At 42.3% G+C, this 18680-nt stretch overlaps 1 protein-coding gene across 5 annotated transcripts in view; it reads left to right on the top strand.

Annotated features, from left to right (window-relative positions):
• Positions 1 to 18680, top strand: part of EXT2 (exostosin glycosyltransferase 2) — a 119162-nt gene that overhangs the window by 66343 nt on the left and 34139 nt on the right. For 4 of the 5 annotated variants that reach the window (XM_014543299.1, XM_014543301.1, XM_014543303.1 and 1 more), the window contains exons 8-9: positions 4571 to 4690; positions 10389 to 10578. In XM_014543299.1, the coding sequence (XP_014398785.1) occupies positions 4571 to 4690; positions 10389 to 10578 (310 nt within the window). The remainder of the gene's footprint in view (positions 1 to 4570; positions 4691 to 10388; positions 10579 to 18680) is intronic. The other variant, XM_014543300.1, reaches the window with a different exon arrangement.

Below are 18680 nucleotides of genomic sequence, written 5' to 3' on the forward strand. Positions count from 1 at the left end.
AGGGTCTTTTTTTATTCCAGATGAATTTTTGGAAAGTTCATTCTAGGTCTGTGAAATATGCCATTGGTATTTTAATGGGGAGTGCATTGAATCTATAGATTGCTTTGGGTAGTATGGACATTTTGATGATGTTGATTCTACCAATCCATGAACACGGTATGTTCTTCCATCTGTTTATGTCTTCCTCTATCTTTTTTTCAGTGTCCTGTAGTTTTCCGCGTATAGGTCTTTTACCTCCTTAGTTAAGTTTATTCCTAGGTGTCTTAATTTTTTTGGTGCGATGGTAAATGGGATTGCTTTTTTAGTCTCTCTTTCTGTAAGTTCACTATTGGTGTATAGAAATGCCATAGATTTCTGGGCATTAATTTTGTATCCTGCTACATTGCCGAATTCATTTATTAAGTCTAATAATTTTTGATGAAGTCTTTGCCATATTTTCTTAGTAATTGTTTTTATCTTGACCCCAGAATTAAATAGAAAACACAACAGTACACAATTAGATTGACAGTATAAATATAAGAAGACTCTGTCACTGGCTTTATGATAGATTAGATGACCTTCCCAACAGAACTAAAATACTGAAGTATTATAAAGTAGCTTTAGCCTGTTGCTAAGCTTGTATGAAAGGATGACATTTGTTGGTTCCCTAAACAAAGTGAAACGAGGTATTCTGGGAGGTGATTGTGAGCCAAAGCCAGCTTTTGCTGTGGAGATTTTTGCAAGTTTGATGACCTGGAGCTTCTACCTGATAATTGTATGAAGCAGAGGACAGGGGACCAGGATTAAAGCCTGTGAGCTGGAGGATCTAACCCGGGCTTCCTGGATGGCAACTAAAAGATTGTATCGTCAAAGAGTAAAGAACAGTAAGTCTGTATTGACCAAGATGTTGAGAACTGAAGTCATAAGCCACCTTCGTGGCTTTGTGGTCCAAATTCATACTACATGTGTGGCCCAAATAAGCCTTAAGAGGAGAATTTGATTAAAAGTGGCCTGAGGTGATAGGGACCAGCAGAAGTAGACACAAACTCTTTGAGAAACTCTTCTTTAACCTGGGTCTTAAATAATTTTTACAAACAAAGGGTCTAAGGAAAATGAGCAGCTCACAGTTAAAAACCACACAACCGGAGAGACCAAGATGGCGGCATAGGTAAACACCGCAGACTGCTGCCGCAAACAACCACTTCAAAAATACAACTAAAAGACGGAACGGACATCACCCAGAACCGCAGGAAGGCTGGCTGAGGAGAGACTCTTCAACTAGAAGGAAAAATAACAGCACACCGAGGCTCAGAGGAGGCGCAGTGTGGAAAATACTCAGGTGCGGAGGTGCGCGCGCAAAGCGGGCTGGTGGCTGAGAGCGCGGTTGTCGTTTTCGGTCAGGGGGGAGTCTCAGACTCTGAGCTCCAGATACGGGCGAATCGCTGGGGACTCGGACCCAAACGGGAGAAGCGGGAGTGTCTGGCATCAGTTGGAAGGCAGCTTTCCCTCCGAGGTTTGCAGCGGTTCCGGGGGTTCTGAGAAGCAGAGCCTCTGGGAACAGGACTGAGGGCACCATAACGGGGCCTGAGGTGATAGGGACCAGCAGAAGTAGACACAAACTCTTTGAGAAACTCTTCTTTAACCTGGGTCTTAAATAATTTTTACAAACAAAGGGTCTAAGGAAAATGAGCAGCTCACAGTTAAAAACCACACAACCATAAATAAGGCAGACACCTGCAAGGATCTTCAGATTATAAGATTAGATTATTAGGTTCCAATAAATTATTCAGAATACAGCCCACGGAGACAAAGAGATGTGAAGGAGTCATGGAGTGACGTGGGGAACAGAACAATTCCAGCATATGTGTAATCAGAGTTCCAGAAGGAGAGAGAAAAAGAAAAGATGTTAAACACACCTAGAGGAAAGAGACTAATAGTAGAACTATTTGGCTGCTCCTGTGACCCTGATTTAGACTCTATGGCTCAGTTTCTTGGGATGTCAGAGAGTTGCAGCACCTGTGACTACAGTAAAATGTGGTTAGATACATTCCAGCTCCACCAATGAGAAAACTTATTTATGAACAGATTACTGCAAGTAGTTGTAGGACTTCTAAGTTGATAATTTATTCTCTCCCTTAGTTGAGTCTGCAGCACTAAGGGGATTTCTAGCCTGCGATTTCGTCATCTTTCATATGTCTGTTTAACGTGAAGTCAGTGAAATTTAGCTATCAGTGTTATTCTTGTTTTTCAGAACAATCCGTTATTTTTTGTTGGTGGAATGAATTAAGGACATCATGCAGCAAGTAGACTTCAGACTTGTTCCGAATCTTTTCTCTCGTGATCCTCCTTGAAGACATTGTTAGATCTCCACAGTTCTCCAGTTTCCCAAGTCAGTGCACGCCCAGAAGGGTGTGCTGCGGAGTCATTGGGGCTGCAAGAGGTTTAATGGTTAAGGCAGCACGGGCCACATTACTGACTGCCCCTTTCAAATCTCCCAGTAACCATTAACATAAATATCATCTCACCCTTTTGGACAGGGGACACCACCCCTGTGCACGTTAGTAACATGATGCTAATGCTTAACCCTTTCATTGCTCTGTTTGCTTCAAAGGCCCTGCCTTACAGCCATTGATAAGGAGTCTGTTTGAACCTAGAGGAGAAATGAAAGGGTTAGCGCTTTTTGGTTTTGCCCTCTGACCACTTCAGGATGAGAGGCATGATGAAATACTTTTCAAAGTCTTCAGTGGAAACACATCATGCATAATTGGAGCAAAAAAGAATAAATCAAAGCTTTTTCCCCCCTTTTAGTCTGGTAATTCATAATTGAAACCACATTGAGGTAAGGGTTGATAACTTCAAAACAACCAAGAAAACTGCCCTTTCTATCAAGGTAGGGATAGGTAAGGCTACTCATTACCAGGGACTCAAAAGCTTCTGTGCAACAGGCCTGTCTTCTCTTTCTTCTCAGGCAAAATACCTTTATTTAAGTCAAATATGGGTTGACTCAAATATCTGCTTACTTCTCTTCTTGTCACATAAAGTTATACATAGTGACATTTTAAAAAATCTCTGATATGGTGAGTAATGGGAATTAAAGTTTGCATCATCTTGCTTTGAGCTTCATTTCTCCTGTCTAGAATTGGGTTGGTTTAGACTGAAAGAGTCCTTTGGTTGGTAATGAAATGTGGTTTTCTTCACTCTTGACTTTATAATCCTCAAGTAGTTCCAGTAGGAACATTTCAGAATGGTTAGCAAAGGCCGTTTGCTCTCCACCTTCCTCTAAGTTTTGTGTAGTAGGTAACCTTGGCTAGAATGGTTTTGGTTAGTCATATGGGGCTACCATGACCTTTCCGCTAAAAGAAAGCACACCAGGACTTGAGGAAGGGCTCGGACAACTTGCTTCGTGTGAGGTTGCCAAAAGACACACCTGGTTGTTAGAGTTTGAATCTCTTTCTTGAAGGAGAAAAATCCCTTTGCCTCATCTCCCAAGGCCTTCTTTGGAGGCATCCTGAAAACCGAACCTACAACTCCCTCTCGCTAGTCTGTCTGCTCACCACTAGCTCATCCACCAGGGCTTTCCAAATAAGCGTTAGGAAAGAACTTTTCTAAAGCGAGCACTGTGACCTGACTGTTGCCATGGCTATTATGGATTACTTTTATACGCTTGCAGTTTAACCATCTGGATTTCTTACTGAAGCTTCTACAATGAATATTTGTTGCAGGAGTGAGAAGCAAAGGGTGGGCAAGAGAGAACATGGTATTTTGGCGAAATGCCGGTACTCTATCAGGATGATACACACTTCTCCTCTTGGTACCTCCTTCCATCTTTGAGTGAACAGCTTATTGAGTATATTTGAGAGGTGTATTGATAACCACGATTCCGAAGGTGCAGCTGCAGTAGATGGGCTTCGCTTTTTTTTAGGTCTCTGCTGCCGAGCGCCTGGCTCCATGCCCTATCTTGCCGTGATGGAAATTTAATCAGGCAACAGAGTTAATTGCCAGCATTGTTTCCTTTTTCCTGGCAGAAGTCAGAGTCTTGAGTAAATTATGGAGGTTTAAATTTGCTTGATTTCCTGCAGAAAGTGGGGTCAAGAGGTCCCAGACTGTAGACACTCTCTTTGGTCAGCCAGCAGGGGGTTAGGTCTTAAAGGTATTTCAGAGGTGACTAAATGCCGTTTTCAAATGTCCTTCTCCAGTATGGTTTTTTCCTCTGGGGGTTAGTTTGTTGACCTTACCCCAGTGGAGCCGAGTGCCTCTGTGAAGGCATACACCCCAATTAAAGCTGCCTTTCTCCACGCCGTCACTGGGCTCCAGAGGCAAATGGGATTATGTTTGAGGAGGGAAAAAGCAATTGACAGAAGCTTAGTTGCAGATCAGTGTTTCCTATTTCTGACCTTTTGAAATAGAACATAAAGGTAGCAATGTTAAATTTATCAAACAGTACTCAGGAAAAGAAAGTTTCAAAAGCTAACCATGTGACTTAAAAACAACTTCTGTCATACAAGGCTTTGCATGATGTGGCTGTATCCTGCCTGACTGAGTTTCTCTCATTTCTGCTCTCCCTCCTGCCTCCTCCCAACTGCACAACCAGGTGGAATCTTCCCCGGCTTGTACACATGTCTCAGCACTCGGCACAGTTTGCCTTTCGGCTTCTTTGGCCAGCACTCTCCTGCTTGTCCTTGAAGACTACTCAGGAGTTCCCTCCTCAGAGGTGATTGGGGAGACCTTTATGTCCCCACAGGACTTTAATCCCTGCTTTAGTACTTGTTCTTTTACATTGTAATTTATCTTTTTACCGGGCTGTCTTTCCCACTACATTATGAACATTTTGAAGGGAAGGAATTTGTTCATTTTTGCATCTCTAACATTATTCTAGACTTACAGTATGTGCTCAGGAAACGTTGCCTGAATGAATGAGCACCAGAAATAACATTGGCAGGAATGATTGCTGTGAATGGCTAATAACGTTGTTTTAGCAGGCAAGGAGAATACAAACTGGGGAGAGCTGGACGTTTTCTGTGTTTGTTTTAACTGCCATTCATGGAGGTCTATGTTGAACCCTCTGCTAAGTGTATTTGTGCATAATCTCATTTAATCATTAAAACCCTAGGAGGTAGATGCTACCACACTTCCCATTTTATTGATGAGGAAATTAATACTCACAGAAGTAGCTTTACACATTACTAGAACTAGTCAATGGCAGGGCCCAAGTCGAACTCTGTTAAATATCCTAATCCTACACTTCTTCAGAATACTTAGCAAATAAGATTCTTGGTAAGTACTTTCAAATGAATGAACTGAGTTGGAAATCATTTCAGAATTCATGATGCCACTCATTTGAGTGTACATCAGCTGTTCACATCCGTACATAAGAACAGAAAGAACATGACCTGCATCATGTGGGTTTAATTTACTAACTCTAAACAAGGTTTTATTGAGTAGCACTAGGCACTGGGCTAGGTACTGGGTGTTATAACATTTATGACTCCTGCTTTCATGGAGCTTTCCAGATAGTAAAAGCATAAAAAATAGGAAGGAAAAGAGAAAATCGTAAAGAAAAGCAGTTATTTGGAGAAGGTGAGGTAGAAAAGCCAGGTAAACCATGACCCAAAAGCATTATAACATAAAGGCAGCGAAGGATTCAGAATTCTTGGTGCTGGGATATACCTCACGATTGCTTAGGCTACTGCGCACCCCCACTTTTGAGACATGCAGAAAATTAAGCCCAGAGAAATTGTTACTCGCACAAGATCAAGTACTAGCTATCACTTATTGAATGTTTGTACATGCCAGGGACTTTACATATACACCTATTTACTTTTATTAACAACCTCTGGATTGTGAAATAATAATTAAGAAATGATAATAATATAAGTAATTATTACAATGTCAAGTCATACCGTCTAGAAAACGAGTCATATTATCATGATTTTATAAATACAGAAACTGAGGTGTAAGGAAGGCTGAGTACATTGCCCAGGTCACACTGCTGATGTAAGTGAAAGAACCTGGATTCAGATTAAGGACTCATGATTCCAAAACCGACTGCGCTTGCTGACCCACTTTTTTAAGTCATTTGTATCAACCCTGGGGCGCATCCTGCAGTAAAGCATCGGAGCCTATATCAGAGCAAATATGTGCTCAGTAGCTAGATGTCGCCTCCATGTTCATCTCAGTGTCTGTATTTTATGGGAAAGTGATGGCAAGATTTCAGTCCTTGTTATGCTCCTTCACATGCTCTGTCTCCTCAGTGTGTGGCCTTTTCCTGCTTCTCGTTTCAAGCTCTATTTGGTATGCAAGTGAGTAGTGTGGAAAAATTGAACACCAAGACGAGTAACTGCTTCTCACCCACCCGTACCTTCCTCTCCTCCTCTCTTCATAACTATCCTCTTCCGAGGGAGCTGGCATACGGGATGAGATGAGATCTGTGGTCTTGCCAGAGACTTCGGCTCCTTCTGCCTGGCGGGGCCTTGAAATCAGAGCTGCAGTGCCTTTCAGGGGTGCCTCAGTTTCAGTCCCAGGGGATTCCTTGTCTGAAACCAAGCTTTTCCTCTCCCAGGGAATTTCCCTCTCCTTTTAACGTCACAAAGGCATCCAAGTGTTAGCATTCCCTGCTGCTCCCCAAGAACAGACCTTATTTTGTTGGTTTTTAAATGGTTTTTCCTGTGTCAGAGGTGTATGTGCCTTTTAAAATGTATGTGCTCCCTTTGTGTCAGCGTTATATCATTGGTGTGTTTTATACCCTCTGAAATCATAGTTGTAGGGTGGCTGTTGCTAACTGGCGCAGATTTATTATCAAGGATAAAGAACTTCTAGTATTTTTTTCTCAGAGAAGAGCTAGAAATAATGAACTCTGGAATAACCCACAGTTCCTGTTTCCAAAGTCTGTAAAATGGTGATGCTGTACCCGGGCTCAGAGTAGGAGGGCGGGGGAAGGGCCGTGAACCACCACCATTTGGTGTTCTGGAGTCAGATGGCTTGGGCTTTTCCAACATCTGTCACTTAGAGGTTATGTAACCCTGAACATCACCTATTCTCCCTCCCTCCCTCCCTCCTTTCCTTCCTTCCTTCCTTCCTTCCTTCCTTCCTTCCTTCCTTCCTTCCTTCCTCCCCTTCCTTTGACTGGTAAAGCAAATGAGACATCATTCACTTTTCTGATTTTATAATTTCATCATCTATAGACTGAGAATAATGACTATATCTGTCTTGGGGGTTGTTGTCAGACTCAAATAAGATAATACATGTAAAGCATAGTGCTTAATACTCTGTAAGTATGTGCTCAGTAAATCTTAACTCTTTGAACATCACACATTAAATTATTTTACACACTTCTTTAAAAAATATTTTTTCTGCCCTGGCTGGTGGCTCAGTTGGTTGGAGCGTTGTCCTGTACACCAAAAGGTTGTGGGTTCGATTCCCGGTCGGGGCACAGGCCTACGTTGCATATTCGATTCTTGGTCAGGGCATGTATGGAAGGCAACAAATTGATGTTTGTCCCTCACATCCATGTTCCTCTCTCTCTCGCTCTCTCTTTCTCCCTCCCTCCCTCTTTACTCCTCCCCCCTCTCTCCATCTATCTCTCTCTCTCCCTCCCTTTTTCTCTCTCTAAAATCAATAAACATATCCTTGGATGAGGATTAAAAAAATCACGTATCTTTCTTTTGCATTTAAATGGTGTTTTTGAAGCGTAAGAGAGTATTGTTTTTGGAGTAGTAGATGAGTGGGTTGGGATGGTGATGGCAGAGGGTAAACCTTGAGGATTAATTATGACTTGAGCACAGGGCAGCTTTACTGACTTCAGTTCCCATAAAAGTCAGGAAGATACAAAGAATAAGGTTTGGGGAAGAAAACTAAAAGGGGTTCCTACAAATGAATCAGATGCTAGGGCATAAATACTAAAATCCAGGCACCTTCCTAAGCCTACAGCTTAATTCAACGTGTGATGTCATGGAAACAAAGTCAGTGTTAAGAAGGTAGCCTTTCCAATTGTGTCTCTCAGCTATGAAGTCTAATTATGGTCTGTTGTGGACATTTTGGCTTTAATATCCTGATTACATTAGGACTCCGGGAAAACCATCCAGTCTCCTTGAGTTCCCATCCCATGTGTATTCCATATGCTTGTGTACATTTCCTGTCCTACATGGTTCCATCTGGCAGACAGCTGTTGTCATATACGTGGTGATGGGTGTCCATCAGTGATATGGATGAGGTTGACGAGGAACTTGGGAATCCCAGATTATAAAAGACATTAGGGAAGTGTAAGCAGCCAGAATAACAGGTAGGACATTTCAGATTCAACTGCCTTCTGGCAGAAATGAAGTTAGGTCCTGGGGTTTTCCATAATAACATATGAATGTGAATGTATTAATTCCACTGAATTGTACTTACAAATGGTTACAATAGTACATTTCATGTTATATTTTACCACAGTTAAAAAACTGTAATATATTAAAAACTATTATATACTTTAAATGAGTAGATTTTATAGCATGAGTTATTTCAATAGAGCTGTTTTAAAATGTAATAATGTTTTAATATTTTCCAATTATCAGTACAAAAATACTTTTGTTTACTTTGCTGCAATAAAAATTACTTATTTTAATGGTAGCAAAGAAGTTGAATGTCCTTCATTACTTTTTAAATATATTTTTTTAAAATTTCAAACTTACAGAGCTATAACCTGCAAGGATTGTCCAGCGAACTCCCATGTTCATCACCTGGATTCACACACTTTATTTATTTTTTTACACTTTATTCCCAGCACTCAGAAGTGATGTGCTTTGATATAGCTGTGTTTTTTGATTCATTGTTCTGTTTTGGGTTTTGTCTTTTTTTAAAATCACTTTACTATTACTTATTGGACCCTTTCAATTTGAATAATTGGTGTGTCTCATGTCATTTGTTCCAAGAACTTATTTAATTTCTTTGATAGTTTTGTTTCTTCCTTATTCTGTGGTTTGTTTTTTTTTAGGAACCTCCTGTTAGATGGATGTTGGACCTCCTAGTTTCTCGTATTTTCTATCCTCTTCTATTGTCTCTGTTTCTCCTGAGTTCCTATTCTTCTATTTGTTCATTTGGTTTCTTTTGTTCATGCTGAAGATGTTCTTGAAATGTCTGTGATTCTAGGATCTGCTCATGGTTATGAGAGAAGCACTAAAAACTGAATCAGAAGTTATTTGTATGAGGGCAGCTTACTGCCTGGAAGGCTTTGCTGTAAGATGACGAGTGGCAAGCTCACCACACAGCTGCCTGCGGTTTAGGAACTGCAGGGGAAGAAGGCTGTAGTGCTCATCATTCAGAATATAGATTTTCACCTGCATTTTCCTCTCAGCTGTGCCCTGTGTTTCATGTCTGGAGCTTCCGTTTCCTCAGAGAATAAACCTCCTTGTCGAGCGGGGGTGGGGAGAAGAGTAGAGTTCTGGCTGAGTGTTGGGTGAAGGAAAAGCTTGTGAGTCTGGGTCTCTCACTGCTCTTTATCTGTGTCTTGTGTGTGTGTTGTTTTCCAATTGAAACTTTTTTAAAAATCATTTTTTATTTTTGAGTCACTCCTGTGATTTTTAACCAGTCCTCCTATTTTCAACCCTATCCCTCCTCTTACCCTCACAACGTACCCACTGAGCTTAACTCCTGAGCCTTTGTGGGGTTCAACACTTTGACCTTGAACCTTGTTGGCTTCCCCTTTGTAGGTCCTTAGGGTGGGTGAAGGAAAAGCTTGTGAATCTGGGTCTCTCACTGCTCCTTATCTGTGTCTTGTGTGTGTGTTGTTTTTCCAATTGAAACTTTTTTAAAAATCATTCTTTATTTTTCAGTTACTCCTGTGATTTTTAACCAGTCCTCCTATTTTCAACCCTATCCCTCCTCTTACCCTCACAACGTACCCACTGAGCTTAACTCCTGAGCCTTTGTGGGGTTCAACACTTTGACCTTGAACCTTGTTGGCTTCCCCTTTGTAGGTCCTTAGGTTTCAGTTCTCACTCTCCTACTCTGTTGCCACTTCTCTGGCCCCTTTGAGAAACATGTTAATATTGCTCATCAGCAGCTCTCCTTTCTCCTGTCTCATTGTCAATGTAGATTTGTATGTTATATTTATTAACTGTCATTTCAGTGGATTTGGGGAGGGGATAGAGATAAATGCATGGGTTTAATCTGCCATGTTTAGCTAGAAATCTCTCCTCAGCTGCAACAATTCTCTGCTCTGTTTTTAATAGTATCAGAACCAAACTGAATTACAGAGAGTCAGTATGAATGTTGAGGAAGGGAAGATTTTGAAAAATTGCTTAGCTCTTGGATTGGTCATGGTAGAAGCCACCAAACCTCCCATGTTCGGGTTTATTGATGATGTTGGGAAAGAGATCAGCCCCGTTGTTAGTAGATCCTTCTCTGACCCTCATTAATCTATTCTCTTGCAGAAGTGGGGTAGTGTGAGCAACCCACTCTTCCTCCCACTGATCCCACCACAGTCTCAAGGTTTTACCGCCATTGTCCTCACCTACGACCGAGTGGAGAGTCTCTTCCGGGTCATCACAGAAGTGTCCAAGGTGCCCAGTCTATCCAAGCTGCTAGTCGTCTGGAATAATCAGAATAAAAGCCCCCCAGAAGGTAAGAAGAGTGGGGAGGTGGTGTGTTCAGGAAAAGGCCTGGTGGTTTGGGTGTTAGTACAACTTTCAGCTGGATCCATTATGGCTAAGTTAATTGCCTCCTTTGTTTTAAATGAATTTTTCCACTTTGTCAGCAATAATGCCATTTCTGAGGCAGCTTGACCCCAGTTTTATCAATCATTTCATTCTTGTTCTAGAATGGCCCATTTAACTCCAAGCCCATGGCTTGTTCTGTAGCCACAGTGGTAGGGCTTAGGAATCAGTAGGATCAAAGCCCATCGGCCTTGGGAAAACAGATCTCAGCTTCCCTCAGCCCTCTCAGCTGATTTGTTTACATGAAAACTCGGTTTAAAAGGCATTTGTTTTCTCCTTCCTTATCTCGGCTCTGATACTGTGCTCTTCAAAAAAAAAAGGATGGCCTCACCTCTGTTGGGGAAGTCAGCAAAGCATGCCCTCCCAGACTTCGAAGCAGTTCCTTAAGTGAGCACTTGCTGCAGTTCCCATTGGTTCATCTTTAATCACTTTGTTCCTTGCCTTGGCCACCCTTGCAATCTGCTGGCTGGCAGCTAGGGCCCAGGATGATTTGATTAATTGGATTTGTTTTTAATTCAGAATGCATAGAGTATGTCCCACCTCCATTTAGTTTCTCATTCAGTCCGTCTACTACTGATCCTAATCCCAGGGACTTCAAAGCTCCTGCCCTTTATAGCCTATTAAAGCCAGGAAGTTTCTGATGGATTAGAGCACGGAGTCAGTTTGAAGTTTGTAATGTGCACCACTATCACCGATAAGGTCTAGTTTATTGCCTGACAGTAGTATCTGCACTTTGTATGGCTAGTCCCTTTTAATTGGTTATACTGGAGTCGGGACAGTCAACTCTGGAAACTCCCAGTAGTCGATGTGTAGTCTAGGCTGGAAGAAGACTATGCTTCTGTCTGTTAGGCAAATCAGAAATTGCTTCACAAAAATTCTTTAGTTCCTCCTGAGACACTTAAAATGTTTCACTGAGTGGTATTTTTGTTCTCTGAGAGAATCATGTACTTTCTTTTTAGATTTAGGGAGCCAAGGTGTGTGTGAGTTAACAAAGTAGCATTTTAAATGAAGGTCCTGCATTTTGTCCCGAAGCGCACTGCTTTTTTTAAAACATGTTTTTATTGTCTCCAGAGAGGAAGGGAGAGGGAGGGAGAGATAGAAACATCAATGTTTTTAAAAAAAATTTTGTTAACTATATTTTTATGTCAATCTTTTTTCTTCTCAGCTTCTAATTTTGTTTTGTTTTGTTTGATGCTCAATAAAGGGGAACAGGGGGTAGAACAAAAAGGGAGGTGGTGTCATCATGTAAGGAGGAAGGAAGAGACTGATAGGCAGGAACAGGTAGAGAAGACAAAAAAGGAGTTGCAAGGGAGGGGCACGGGAGGGCCTCTAACAGCTGCCTTGGATTCATCAGTACAGTTGTTCCCTTCCCCCGCAAGGTGAAGTGGATTGGATGGTGCTGTATTGCTAATTAGTCTCTTCATTGATAAAGGATGGGCCATGTTTTTGTTTTTCAAATATATTTTTATTGATTTCAGAGAGGAAGAGAGAGATAGAAACATCAAAGATGAGAGAGAATCATTGCTCGGCTGCCTCCTACACATCCCCCACTAGGGATTGAGCCCACAACCTGGGCATGTGCCCCTGACCAGAATCGAACCCAGGACCCTTCAGTCCGCAGGCTGATGCTCTGTCCACTGAGCCAAACCAGCCAGGGCAGGACGGGCCATGTTTAAGAAGGAGGGCTGTGTATGCCTCGGCTCTAGAAAGCAGGTGGTGTCATTCATAATCAGCTCATGCACTTGCTCCTACTCACAAAGGCCACCGGCTTTCAGAGGGCCTCTCAGCCCCCCTCCCTGCCCAGAGGCAGAGTTGCAAAGTCCAGTGCTAAATGTAAAAGGGACTTCTCCTTGGAAAGCTTGGTTAGCCACTTTGGGCTTGAGGTAAATTATTTATTGTGAATTTGAGCCCCTTCTTTTGGGCAAGTATTCATTGCAAACTATGCGAAAGGAGAGATCTTTTTCGTCCTTCTTGGTCCAAGCCCCCACGTTGACATAGCTAAATGCAATAGCATGAAGCTAGGTTTCGGAGCAGGGTGTTCAGTTTGAGTTTTGGTAGACCCTACTAAAATGTACTGGTTAATTTTATGACCAAGAGTTTAGTTTATTTTTGAAATATTTTGGCTCCTAATTTTGACACGTTTAGAGACTGGACCAGCCTTTTTCTAACAGTGGTTTTTAGGTCAGGGCTCTGGCCTCAGCAGTGTGGTTGTTTGGGGAGAGCATGAACCATGTTTAATCTTCTGGGGGGTGTTTGTTCAGTTGGTAAATGGGGCTGTCAGCTCTGGCTCTCGTGCCAGCAAAGTCATCTGATTTTTGTGTGTGTATAGCATTAGTAACATATATGTATTTTAAAAAACAAATCCACGGCTTTGAAATATTAGAGGCAGAAGTGATGTTTTTCACTTTCTCTACATTTACTAAGATAAATATTGTGGTTAGCATGTCTGCTGCTGGGAGGATTAGTGTAGTCAACCCCCCCCCCCCCCCCCCTTTTTTTTTTTTTTTCACTTTCCAATCCAACCAAATACTTTTTTTCTTTTTGGTTACATTTAAGTCTAAATTGCTTGGTTTGAAGTTTAAATAAATACTTAGACAAGGCAAGAGAAGTTTCCAGTGAGCTTTCGTCACGTTGGTTTTGAGCCTTGTCAGAACAAAAAGGCAGCCCTGCCTTCCTGCTCCCCAACTCTTCAGTTCCCCGCTTGATGGATCCAGGAGTTATTTGGCTTGGCCCTTGGCCTCAGTTTGAAGGAAGCCGTTCCATTGTCCATTTCAGTCAAGTTGACCTCAGCCTTCTTTTTTAACTGATGTCAGTTTAAAATTTGAATTGATCTCAAGAGCTCCCAGCTTTTTAACCTCGCAACTTTCATAGTTCTTAGCAGGAGGAATGGGATTGGCTGCGTCTGTCAGGATGGTCAGCTCTGAGGGGGCAACAGGAAGTGGAAGCAGCAGCTACCTTCCTTTAGAGCTAAATTCTGCAACTGCGGGGATTAGGATCCTGGGGGCCAGGTGGACACCAAGCAGCCGAGCCCTCCTGAAGTGAGCTCCAGGTTTGCGCGGAGATAATCTCACCATTCGTGTATGGACCTGTGGTTGTGTTTGTGACAATGACCGCCGTGATGGGCTGCGGTCATCCTCACTCAGCCTGAACATTTGGCGGTACCTTTGCCAAGCTGGAGAAAAATTCTCTTTGCTCACATCTCCCTTGGCACCCAACATGGAGAAACTGTTAATCTAGACACATTTTTTAAAAATCCTTAACACAAGGAGGTTTTTTCCTGCTTCGAGCTGAACTAAACCTCATAACTGTGAAGTTACCGGGTCAGCTAGTTCAGCTGTGTGTTTTTCATAAATTTAGTGTGTGTGAAAATCCTATTTTTTAGACTTCTTTGTTGGTGAATGGAAGGGGACATTTTTATTTTGCCATCTACAGAGCCACAGGATGAGGCACAGGATACAGGGCCAACTGTTCCATTTAGAATTTAAAGGTGTAAGGAAAAATACCCCATCTGGGCTAAGTGACGGAATTAGGGCCTGAGTACTTCTGGCTATGACACTGTTTCCTTCTGCATCTTAAGATGTCACCACATGTCCTCTCTCTACACCTCTTCGGGTTGTTGGTAGAGAAGTAAAGATCATAAGAATCCACTTGTGAAGATAGTGATACGATGTTATTATAACCATGTATTGTATGCCTTCTCTATCCCAGGAACAGGAACTGTGCTAAGTGCTTTACATATATTATCTCTCGTTCTATGAGAAAGCTGTTATTATCCCCACTTTTCTAGGATGAAATTCAGATTAGTTGAGTAATTTGCCTGAACCACAACACTGCAAATAGTGGAGTCAGAAATAAACACAGGCTTCTCTGGATCTTAAAGTTCATGCCCTTTGCACTAAGCCCCACTGGGTGCAAAGATCACCCATGAGCAGTAGGAAAATCATCATGTCTTCTCAGTTCTCCGATTTGGGATTATGTAAAAGAACTAGGTCCTTGTCAGGGACTCAAAAAGAAACAGAGAAGTACAGTCAAACCTCATTTCTCCAATGCCTCCCATCGTGAACAATTTGGTTCTCGACCAAGATATTCACTGAAAAAATGTCTTGGTGGTCGAACCAGACTTGGATTTTCAAGCTGATACCTCAGCATGACAAAAAGTGTCTGCTAATGTTGCTAAGAGCCTGAAAAAAAACAATGATCACAGGCAATTGAAGAGGTAAAAAAAACAAACTGTTGTTGATTTGGATAAAGGAAAAGCAGTTAGCCAGTGAGAGCCATTTGGGAGGCAGTGGTATATGAATGAGCAAAAATGCTGTATTCTGACTTGAAAGACATCCCTGAACCGAGTGCTGAAAGTGATTCATTTAAGGCTGGTAGAGGATAGTTTGATAAATTTAAGAAAAGAAGTGTTTGTTTATAGGTTAAACAGTACATTAAGCATGTAGTGTATATAAGAAAGGTTAAAACAGGGAATTCTTTGGGGGTCTGGAATGAATGAATTCAATTTACATTATATCTAATGGGAAAAAATTACTGTTTTTCAACATTAGCTTCTTGAACAGCCCTCAGAAACAAAGTAAGTTCGAGAACCAAGGTTCCACTGTAAATCTATTCTTTGGAAAATACCAGTGGAAGAAAAAAAGAAACAAACTTTCCCACCAATTTTTTCTTCCTACCTCATGCTTTTGTCCTGATTTTATAAACAGAATCAAAATCCCATATTGTTGCTGAAGGCATTTAATTCCATCTTAAACAGTTTATGCCATGAGAAAGTTCTTACCTATTTTGAGTCTAAATCAATTTTCCTGTAACTTTCACCCAGCTGTTGGTCATGGTTCTAACTTTAGAGGCCATAGAGAACAATTCCCTTTTCATCTGATAGCCTCTCTGATAAGACCTGGTGTATAGCTAAGGTCCAGGGAGGAGACAGAAACCTCACAGTAACTTGAACAGGAGAAGTTTAATGTAAAGAACTGTTAACTAGTAACAGGACATTGGTGACTAAGGGGTAAAAAGAACTCTTAACGATTACAGAAAACAAATTTGGGAGCGTCCCTTCTCCAGCTAGGTCTGAGATTCAGACCATGCAGTTCACTGCATGGTGAGGTTTGCTGAGGCGTGCCACAGGCCAGGTCTGGCCAGCAAGAAACTAACCGTCTCCTTGGATGCCCTTGGAGCTCCACTGGAACCTGCCCAGGGGGTATCATTGACCTTGTTCGGAAACTGGTGAGGGCTTCAGGGCAGCTCACTGGGAACCACGTGGGCAGAGCCTCAGCTGCGTTGCTCTTGGAGGTATCCCTAGGACTTTCTGGGAAGCTGCCTACAGAGGGGCTGTTGAACTCACTGGGTAGCTGGTTGGGGTGTCTGCAGAACCTGCTGGGAAGCTGCCTCTGGGGGGCGGGGCAGTTAAACTTGCTGGCAATAAATGCCCCTGCCTGCCTGTCAGCTGGCCAAGTACAGAAGGAGCAAGAAGTGACAAAGCACCCAGAACCAGGAAGAAAAGCCCGTTCCTCCGGCAGTGTCCCTCCAGCACCCTCTACTGCCAGAGCTTAGCACGGTGCCAGCTGGCAAAGGAAACTAACTGTTTGCAGGCCCCAGTTCCAGCATCGCAGTTAGGGCAGTGAAGGGTGAAACTGAAGCTGAGAGGCAATACATTGACCAGTGGCACATTTTATTTCTTAAGCGTTCTTATAGAAATCCTGGATTCAGGTGCCTGCACTATTCTTGTAACTCCTCCCAAACTGTCTTCCGGTTTGTTCAGACTTTCCCTGGATTGTGCTACCCAATCCAGAACAGTCTAGCACAGAGGTTCTCAAAGTGTGGTCCAGGGACCATGGACATCACTGAGACCCTTTCAGGGGTCTGTGAGGTTGAAATTACTTTCATAATAATACTAAGTCACCTCCCTTCCCCACTCTTATTCTTTCACAAGTGGACAAGCTCCATGACATGGGTGACATCATCACTCTCACAGCAGATGGAATGTGTTCTTGTGTTTTCAGATTTCCTCAGTTTTAATTTCTAATACAATAAATTGTGTGTGTATCTCACATAAACAATCTTCTTTGGGGTTCCCAACTGTTTTTAAAAGCACAAAGAAATCCTAACACCAAAAAGTTTGAGAGCTGCTGGTCTAGTAGGTTGGACTATAACTTTTTTCATTTTAGGTACTACAGATATAATCCTTTATATGGATTTGGACAGTGGGTTTATGACAGCACTTTTATTTATCTGGAAGAGGGTGTAGGAAACAAGCAAGAATGATTGCTGGAGAAAATTATTGAACTTTAGTGTTTTGTTCCAGATCTAGAGAAACATGAGATTTTCAAGCTGCAATAGATGGTATAGGTCCTATTTGGTCTTTGATACTAAACAGACTTAAACTCAAGTACTTGCCTTATCATTTATTAGCTTGTAACCCCACCAAGTTACTTCACATCTCTGAGCCTTGTAAAGATTGGTTTGTAAAAAATTTCTGCCCCATAGGGTTGTCAGGACTCAAATGACACTGCATCTCTTAGGTGTCTGGCATATACTAGTTGCTTAATAAAGGTCCCCTTCTCTCTCTGTTTATTCTTAACCTAAGAAGAAGGGACTTGCCTAAGATCCCATAGATAATGCAGCACCCAGGTCTCTGGTCTCTCAGTCCTATGCCAATTCACTTGTTCCAGAGATATTTATTAATGATGTAATTCTGTGCTAAGAATGAAGCTACAATTAACTGTTGTTATTGATTAAAAGACAGTGACCCATAGGATCATTTTTGGTCTCCAGTTCAGTCCTTTTCCAGGCACGCTTCTTTTGGAGTTGACCTCTTTTTTAGGCTCTGTGCTTATTTGAGACTGAATATCGTCCTTAAATTACAGGGCCTCTTGATTGCACAGGCTTCTCCCAAGGCCCTGTAATGGCCCAGCAAGGTGGTGCATGGATTTACTGTAGAATACACAGAAGTAAGATATTTTATTGCAGCCAATAAAGACAGCCTTTTCCCCTTCTGACTTTCCCTCTGTCATACTTCTCTTCAGTGTAGTGACTGTGGAATGGCATTTGGGGCTTCAGTACTCAAAAGCTAGATTGTCCCACAGTTACGTGATGAACTTTTGGGAAGCAGTTTAACACCTAGCTTTCCTATTCTAATTTAACAAATGTGTGAAGAACAAACTGCCCTCGTGTAAAGTCCCCTGAGGTGTGTAGAGATGGGTACAGTACCAAAGAAGGATTAATTTCATGCTATGCTAAATGCAGCAGTTTAAAATAAGGAACCTGCGGTTGAATTGCTTCTCTCATTTCAAAGTGGAATGGGGAAAATGTAAGGCAAGTCATGGGTTGGTGTTTCTTCACTATACTAGAAAATCCCACATAATTGAACTAGAAATTTGATATTTACTCTGTAAATTGGACATGATGAGAATCTAAAGACAGTAAATCATGGGGAAGGGCTGTTGAGGGGATAAAGTGCTCAGTTAAGGAAGATATGCCCGTTCAGTGAAACAGTTGGGTGAGGGGCGGATTTTCACGGCCTTGATGGCTGTTTGTGGTTGCATTTTGGAGGTGGGCACATTGGAGCAGACATCTTCAGCACATGCACTGTGCTTTCTAACAGAGACACAGGCAAGCTTTGAGCTGGGGTGGACCAACCTGAATGTATTTTGCAAAGGTGGTAGGGTTCTGATGTTAAAACCATGGGCCTGAGAAAGCCAGTCCAGACTCCATTTCTCTTCTTACCATGTGATCGTGGTCATTTGGCTTCCCCATCTCAGTTATGAGCAGAAGCCAATTTGTGCATTCTGGTGGAGACAGCGATGAGAATTAGTAGTGTTGTAGGACTTAGAATAGAAGGAAAGGCGGCTCCGCCCGGAGCGAAGGCGGTGCCGGCAGCCAGGGGAAGGAAGTGCCCGGAGCGAAGGCGGTGCGGCAGCCAGGGGAAGGAAGGCCAATTCTTGCACGAATCTTTGTGCATCGGGTTACTAGTGTGTGTGTGTGTGTGTGTGTGTGTGTGTGTGTATAAAT

This window comes from Myotis brandtii, unplaced genomic scaffold (genome assembly GCF_000412655.1).
Source record: "Myotis brandtii unplaced genomic scaffold, ASM41265v1 scaffold324, whole genome shotgun sequence".
Taxonomy (NCBI): domain Eukaryota; kingdom Metazoa; phylum Chordata; class Mammalia; order Chiroptera; family Vespertilionidae; genus Myotis; species Myotis brandtii.